This window comes from Hypomesus transpacificus, chromosome 19 (assembly GCF_021917145.1).
Source record: "Hypomesus transpacificus isolate Combined female chromosome 19, fHypTra1, whole genome shotgun sequence".
Taxonomy (NCBI): domain Eukaryota; kingdom Metazoa; phylum Chordata; class Actinopteri; order Osmeriformes; family Osmeridae; genus Hypomesus; species Hypomesus transpacificus.
In genome coordinates, this window is record NC_061078.1 from 8931238 (window position 1) to 8940161 (window position 8924).

At 37.3% G+C, this 8924-nt stretch overlaps 1 protein-coding gene across 2 annotated transcripts in view; it reads left to right on the forward strand.

Moving 5' to 3' along the window:
• The window catches only part of luzp2 (leucine zipper protein 2), a 70886-nt gene extending 63962 nt beyond the window's left edge, over nucleotides 1-6924 (forward strand). The window contains exons 11-13 of one of the 2 annotated variants that reach the window (XM_047042314.1): nucleotides 1592-1696; nucleotides 3566-3637; nucleotides 6092-6924. In XM_047042314.1, the coding sequence (XP_046898270.1) occupies nucleotides 1592-1696; nucleotides 3566-3637; nucleotides 6092-6190 (276 nt within the window). In that variant the 3' untranslated portion in view covers nucleotides 6191-6924. The remainder of the gene's footprint in view (nucleotides 1-1591; nucleotides 1697-3565; nucleotides 3638-6091) is intronic. The other variant, XM_047042315.1, reaches the window with a different exon arrangement.
• The last annotated feature ends 2000 nt before the right edge of the window (nucleotides 6925-8924 follow it).

Here is an 8924-nt window from a genome sequence, read left to right on the forward strand (position 1 = left end):
CTGAAATGTTTGTTCAAGTATGTGCAGCAAGTCCTCTTAGCTTCATGCACACAGTCTGAGTTAACATAATGGGCCTTAAGCTTCAGTAGACACCATAGATAAGGCTTCCAGCCTGGCATAAAGACACACACCACATCCCGGCTGGTGAAAGATTCATTAGTACGAGGTTGCAGGGATCAGCAAAATTGGAGTGGAAGTTGCTTCATATTTAACAGGCAGAGGGAAGAAGCCAAGTTTTGTAGTCTGATACCATGCAATTTTTATCCAAGTAATGGGAGATGATGTCTCAAATGCTTGGGGCACTGCGCCTGAGGAAATTACACATATTTCTTTGGCCTCCTCTCAGCTGTTACTGTAGGCTTTTCTACAGTTTCCAGGTTTAAATAAATACAGAAAGAAAACCTTTGTGTTGTAGTTGAGGTCACAGCAATCTAAAGAAATATTATTGAAAACATTGTAACATTTAAAATGAATTGTTTTGTTGTTATAAATCCATCACACATACTGTACAAATCGATGTTGAATTCAACTTCAATTAGGATTTAATTATCTGGATCTGCACTATAGATTTTTGTCCTGCATGTTACAAAGAAGAAACATTGTGGCTTTTCACACATTTTGGAGGCTTTGTGATCTGTTCCAAAACTACGATATGATTGAGTCTTTTACTACTAAGTATGAATTTCAAAAGACAAAACAGCACATTTACAACTAAAAAATAATCCATGATATACTGATGTATATGCCAAGCTAAAAGCTAACCTTGTGCAGAAGGGTATAGCATTATATGACTAAAAATGAATAGATGATGACACTGTGAAGCTAAAAGTGTTTCTATGTAACATTTTGAATCATTTTTAGTTTACATTTACAGTTACTTACTAAAAAACACATCAGACTGGCACTTAGATGGGACCGTGGTTGTTTGTATCTGCATGTGATGCATAACATTTATTGAATAAAATCTGCACATTGTATAAAGGACTGCACCTTTTATCCTTTATCCATTAACGATTAAGCACTAATAAATGCATTGCCAAGCATGAAGAAAGCATGATGTTGATATATTTTAAGCTTTGCATGTCCTTGCAATGGTTAGATTAGAGTCAATGTTGGGTTTAGGCATTCCAGTTTAGGGTTAAGTTTAGAAAGATCACAAGCGACACAAAACTACAGGAACTTGGTTTAACCTCAGGACTTGCACCCTTTCCCACTCCCAGATAATGTTCTTATTTCATGATACTCACTGCATTTTCTTACACCAACATTTGGCATGGCACAGTTTTGTGCATATCACAGTAAATACAGGCATTGGTTGGTGTTGATGTGATCAAAAAGTGATCTACAACACACCTATTAAATGTACCTGCTACTGAACATAATTACAACTGTTTAACTTAAAGATAGAAGCAGATGGTATTTCTGCTTTCTTACAAGTAAACTACAACAAAAGGACAAAGAGTGCCATTCACTATATAAAGAGATCTAGTGCCTAAAATGAATGCACAAATCCCACATAACAGCTGTTCTACAATGCCGCATATCACTTTAAATGGGGTTCTGAACTGTAAATCCTTCTTTCTTCGCTCAGGATATCCCAAAAGTTCAGAGAATCATCACAGCCAGCAAATCGCCTGTGAACATCGGGGTAATGAGGAGAGAGAGCGGTGTACTCAAGGACTGCCAGATGGAAAAGGTGAGCCTTTGGAGTAATTAAACTGTAATAGGCTATTTGTGACCCTCGGGCCCAAATTCAACAGGTTCATCTGTTCATTGAATTGCTGTTCATTAGTTACCTGATCCACTTTTACTCAAGTTATCATTTGTAAAAAAAAACATGTCACCGTATAAACCGATAGGTATTGATGAACTCCTACAATTTGCACTTAAACTTTGGGTCAAGGATTAGCAATAGTAACGCATGTTTGCACTTGCATTACCTGACTTTGAATATCAATAGTTTGAAAATGAAGGACTACAGTCCTGCTCAAAACTCTGTGACATATGAAACATCCCTAACTCTTTATCAAATGTACAGGTATACTGCATGTTGTCTCATGACCATGCCTTTTTTATGACGGTGTTCTCTTGACAAGAAATCCAGGCATGACAACCCCATTTTAATGATGTGTCAAAACCAGAAAAATACTATGAGGGCAGGGGCGAGAGGGTGCAATCCCATAGGGAATGGGTGTTTTTGACATGTGGTTATCAATAACTATAAGCTAAATGAGGCAATAGGCCACTGGAGAGAGAGAAAGAGCACGGTTAGGGGGGATAGGATCTACCAAGAAAATTACCCACCATGGAAACATGTCAAAGACAATGTCCTGTAATGAAATTGTGCCAAAAACAATGTTCGTTCTTTTCGCATTATTGATGATATCATTTTGGCAGGGGTTGTAAGAGGGGAATCCTGTATCAAGAATACTGGTTACGAATACCAATGAGAAGGGATACATACACGTGAAGACTCTGTTCTGTGTTGTTCATCCCCCACAGGCAATGAGGAGAGCAATTATTTCTACGCTCTTTCAAAAAGTATTTTATAGTCTATGATAGTTTTTCTGCAGTATTTTGAAACTGTGCAATAGTTCTTCATTCACAATGAATGAGCAAAAAGACTGAGAATTATAAGAAAGCCCTGACTTGATTAATTCAATTTCTTTAATGATTCACCTACAAAGTCCAAGAACATAGGAGAACAAACTGTTGTCGATTAAGTAAAAAAATACAAAAGTAGTCAATCTTAAACACGGTTCAAACAAATACAATGCTCTGCCTTTGTGAATCTGTGCATTGTTACCATGCAAGGTGCTACAATTACCCCATCAAAGTGAATGGGTGTCGTAAGTAGTATTTAATGTGTTTTTGCTTAGAGAAGGCACAAAGGTCCCCAGATAACTACTCCTCTTATCAACCTAACTACTTCTCTGTAAATGTTTCATGAAGCTGGCTGGTAGTGTTGGAGAAAGGCTGTACCCTATTACCTTCCACTAATGCGGTTTCATTTTCGAAATTGCAGTGGTAGATGGCATGCCTTGACGAAGAGCAAAAATTAGGTTATAGGCTTTAGCAACAACACTTGTGAAAAGCCTCAAATGAAAGACGTCTAATGACCACCTCACAACCCTATCTCAAAACTTGTTGTTTTACAGTCCTATACTGTAGGTATATTCTACTTGTCTGCTGTACTTTTAGGCCCAGTTTCCCAGACATGGATTTAACCTAGTCCTAGATTAAAAACGTTTTCAATGGAGACCTTCATTGAAATGTTCTCCTACTCTACGACTAGGCTTAATCCATGTCTGGGAAACTGGGCCATACTGTTATTTCCCCATCCGTTTACACAGTACAGGTAACAAAAGGTGGTTCAACTTAGGGTGTGAACAGGAAGCTCAAGCAGTTCAGCTTTGCTCGGTACAAAATGCCACGTAGAAGCAAGACGTTCAAAAATGTCTCCTTTAACTGAGAATAACAATTAATTCATTGAATCCTTTCAAGAAAAGCATTTCCAGAAACAAATGTTGTTGCTAGATATGTTTATGTTCCTGTCTTCCTTCAGATTGGTGTCGATTGCTTCCAAAATCAGACTGAGGAGTCACCTCCTGAAAGTAAAAAGCATACAGAACACCAGGTGGGTACAAAACATGTACATGTATAATGAAATTGTGTTGTAGAATATGTTATGTAACAGATTGTACATTGTTGTGTATTGTTTTCTTAGTGCAAAAATAATGTGTGTGTGGGGGGGAACCATTTAGAAGAACCTTAAAAAAAAAGTTGGCTTACCATTTATTCTTACATTATATTCCTTCCCAAGTAATATTTAATTACATATGGACCTGGTCTCTGTGGAAAATAACATCGTGGCTCTCATGCAAATGTTCTTATTTTTCAAACTATGTGGTTGTGTGTGGAATATGATTAATACATATGAATAACACTTGAGAAAATGCCACCACAATCTACTTAACTGTGATATTCCTCGTATTACGCTCTGCCAAAACAATGCATATTGGCTACCTCAATCATGTGGAATAGAGTCACACCTGTTTGGAAGTGCCAGATGGTGCAGCGACACAATGCCTTCCATATCAATTCGGCACAACATTGTGTAACGATGCAGCTGCCGCACTCATAGTGATGGTGCTGAATCTTTACTCCATTTTAACAGTATACTTCCATAGATTACAGTACATCAGAAATTATACATTCAAAAAGTGCCCTGTCAAAGTTAATTTAGGCAATGGAGCATGTGGATGCATGGCATTTAAATGAGCAAGTAACATTCACTGTTTTTGTCTTCTATGCTTCCGGCTCTCAGTAGTCTTTTGAATATTATATGTTAGGCATCTTTTTAGAACCAAAAACCTAGTGCTTTCTCCCTCCTGTGGTCACTGTCAAATTGACAGATTATGAGAGAGAGAATTTGCAAAGGTGTCGATCGCTTGCTGGTAGGACCAGGTTTTCACCAGCTACTAGTACCATATTTTACATACTAAGACACCTTGCTAGTAGAGCTTAAGTTTAGTTATGCAGAGGTCTGGTGGGTGGGGGGTGGCACGGCTTTATTTTCTTGTCTTATTTTCTTCTTCTAATTGCAAAAAGGATTCAGTGATTTTAACTTGGAACACAAGTATCCAATACAGTTATTGCTAGGTGGGTTTTTTTCTTCTTATCTTTTTTAACTTATCCAGTGAATGCTAAAATACTGCTAGAAAATGTGGGATTTGGTCAATAATTCTCTTAGAATTTGCAGTGCCTTTGTATTTGTTGTATTTGTGGTTTTGCACAATGTAGTTAAAAGAAATGGGAAAAGTCAAGCCTCTGTCACGTAGGTTATGGGTACTGGAGAAAGCCCTCAACTTGAGTGGTGTCTATCCAGGAAAGCACTGTTCGTGAACTCAACATTCATGGACTCTATAGGGTGCATTTACCCATTTAGCCATGTATAATTATGTTGGCTGAATGACAAACATACTTTCTCTTCCAATTAAATGGAATCCACAGATTGCACTGCACTTTGACAAGATTCTGTAATTTGCAATAGTGTGTAGTAAGAGGCGGTAGTAAGTATTTGAATACAAATCATACATTTCATATTACTGCTGAACAAACCCCTCAGCACTTACTCAACCTGTTTGAGAGGTTAATGAGCTTTTCTACTGCTGGTTAAGCTTAGGGGATTTCAGAATTAAGTTAACTTCTATACCTTCTATAACTACTATATATTAGCTACTGAACTTGGAATCAGATAAATGCATGAGCATTGGTAGGGTGCTGTACTTCCAGTATGACTATGCGTTTGAAGTGGACGCACTTACTATTTGGCTAATTGAGTTGTAAGCTCTCAGAACCCTGAAATATTATTTTAATATGTCTAGACACAGGCCTTATACTGTAGTATCTCAAAGGAGCATGTTGCTATGATTGCGAAACAAAGATTTTATTTCATGTATGACTGAAGGTGACAGTATAAATCCATCTGCACAACTGTATTTGTGTTGCTTCTCTCCAGGCAAAAATTGTCGACCACTGCTAGGCAGTGTGAAGATGAAGCTCAGTTTTTTTGCAGCCAGCCCATAGGCCTTTACCAGAATGACACTGGGAAACATTTAACAGATGCTTGCTGACTTGGCTTGCAGCTGAAAACATTGGTTTGCTGAACTGGTGCCCATCTTTCAAATGTACTGTCAAAAATAAATAAAATACCTTATAACATCACAAATCAATTTACCAATCCAATTAAGGCAGGATTTGTTTTTTATTCCCCTCTGAAATTGTTGTCTGAAAATATGGGATAATTGCCTAATGTATGTTTTTTCTTCAGCGTGTTTCTTTTCTCAAGATGCTGAGTTGAAAAGCAGTTGTGTAGCCTAATTAACCGACTATAGACAGTTATTGTAAATATCATTTTTTTGTCAAAATCATATTGTATGATATGAAAGTTATGAAAAGCTTTGTTTCTATGTATTTTTATGTAAAACCGCTGTCAGTCAGTAAGAAGTCTTTCTGTATGCAGAACTCTATTTCACTGGTATCCTGTCACTCTTGCTCATAATGAATTCTTGTTTTTGGAATCTAACAGCAAAGGAGCCAAGCACAGATTGAAAAATACATGGAAAAGTCCTCAGATGACAGCAGGGTGGCAGAGGAAGGCAGCAAAACATCAAAACGACACAACTGAATGAATGGGATATCTACTGAGATGCAGAAGACCTGTATAGCCTGGAGGATATTTCTCAGAACACACACTTGCGTGCCCACATGTGGTCTCACAAACACAACACACACTCATTCACAAACATGCACACACACACACAAAGAAACATTTGCAGAAGATAGACAGTGGCATTTTCAAATGAAAATAATCTCAAATTTCAAACGTTTCTCAATTGAAATCCTGCATAGTGAAATGGCATGCATTCTAGACTTCTAGACTTATTTTAAAGGTAGCAATGGCACTGGTAACTTGTTATCTGATCAATCATTTTGTTGTTTACTTCCTAGATTTTTTCAGTGAGAACACTTCTTTCTAAATGTGGGAACTTTCTAAATAAATCCCTTTGCACTGGTGAAATCAGATATTGTAAAAAGTACTCAAATCGATAAAAAGAAATGCTGTAACACCAAACTTACAATAATGTTTTGCCACTCATTGTAGCAAGGTTAATTTACTCTCCATATTTTGAACCATAGAGGCTCAAGTTGGCTGGCCAACTTTTCAACATTTAATATTTCAGAGCTCTTTCTGCCTTTAACATGCCAGAGGTGAAGAGCCAAAGACTCACAATGGGTCGTCTCCCTGAGAATGTGCCATGCACTGAGTAGTTACTCCTAGCTACATTTATCTGTTATTTGACCTTTCTGTGTCCTTTCAATAAACTGTGATTTTCAGTAAATGTGACAAATAAATGGATATTTGTGGAGAATAAATGAGTTATTGGTTCTAGTTTTCAGAGCAAAAGGTACCATTGAAAAATAATAGTCTGCTGTAGCAATTAGGTCTGACACTTTAAAGCATAAGGGTAACCGAATACTTGGGAATGCTATACAGGAGTTTTCATGAAAAGGGTGGAAGGTTTTCCTTACACATTCTTGCTGCATCAATGGTTTCGTTTGTGCACATAGAAGTCTCAGTCCTGATGAAAAATACCTTAAGAACATCATACTGCAATGAACTTGCTTCCATATAAAGGTGATATATTGTGGTTATATCATGGATAAGCACCAAATATAAGATTTCAACTTGCTCCAAATGTTGTTTTAAGCAGGTTGGTGTAATCATAACTATTTTTGAATTGAAGTTACATGGTCGTTGATTTTACCCTAATGTAAAGGTTTGCCAAGCATCCAGTAACAAGTGGCAAGCAAAGTATATTGAATGAAATGAAACTTATTTTTAGGTTAGATTTTTACATCTTGAAGCGTATTGTTCATGGCCCATGTGATGAAAAATGGTAATTGATTTCCTCTCAAACACCGGCCCAAGAGGTGTTGTCTTCTTAGCATTGGCCTGGTTTTGTAACTATCACTAACATGTAGCCTAGTAGTATGTAATCGTGTCTGTGTCAAGTAAATCAATCAATTACAAATACAGATTTATTGATCTTAGCAGTGTATACTTCTAAGAAACATGAACAGACTTCATGTGAGGGTTGAAGAAAGGATGTGAATGTCTACAAAGCTACCAATATGGGAGCAGCTGATCAGAGATTGGGGTCAAAGAGCCCATGATAGATATGTTCAGGATTCACGGTCGACCAAATGAGGACACCTCAGCATATAATGATGTAGATAATAATAGTAATAATATTATAATTATGATGAATGTCACTCAATCTTCTCAAATAGTAGCCATGCATTTAATTTACACAGACTACGTTTCAACACAATTTCATATTAGGCCATAGGAAGTAGGATGTAAATGAAGGCATTAAAACATGTAAAATACTTCATGTATGAGTTCTGTGAATAAAGGGTATTTTGCAAAGCAGTACATGAAGGGCTTTATAAATGGTACCTCACTTCATATGAAGCTTGAATGTTCATGGACAGAAAGTTCTAGCTAAACAGAATGTCAGCTTGTGAGATCAGTATGGTTTCACAAGGTTACATGTCTTCTACTGTTTCAACCACATAAATTGTCTGTAACAGTTCTCACTAGCATCCTCAAACAAGCCCACTGGGAAAGTGAATACAGCTAGTAAAACGTTCACTTACACAAAAGAGAATAGGGGAATGGTTGTTGAGCTAAGTTCCAAGATAGTGAAGGTCAGCTTTATCTGAGTGAATAGCCCACTACACTGAGCACATAAACCTACTAAACCTAATTAAACACTTACACTAATTACACAGACACTGGCTTCTTAGTTTATTTATTTATTTAGTACCTGAGCTGTTTTAGGGGGATACTCAAATGAGGCGCACCGAACGATTGCAGAATCTTTAGACTGAGTGTGCGAACGAGTGTGTCGAGATTGCCCACTTCATCCAGTCCTTTTCCACTGCCCTGCTTAATACACTGAAAGGCCATATGGTTCAATGTAAGGCTAAACATACACTAACACCAGGTCACCCTCAAGCTTGTTAAAATTCCATGCTGATACTGTGAATTTCATAGCACTACAATAAATAGGCAACCAAATCAAGTAGTTTAAAGAAGGAACAAAATGTTGAGCTGAATGGCATGGATAGCACCAGAGAAATCCTCTTGTGTACTGTGTGCTGCTTAGCAACAGTTTGCTTCTGCTTAGCTTTGATAGAATGTACCAGCTCAAGTAAACCAATATATTCTCAGATTCGTTTTTTTTACATAGTCCAAATATCCTACAATTTCAAGGTCAAAGTTTCTTTGCAAACAGACTGAACACATTTGTTGGGAATATGCCTCAGAGGCAACAGATACTTTCAGTGATTTC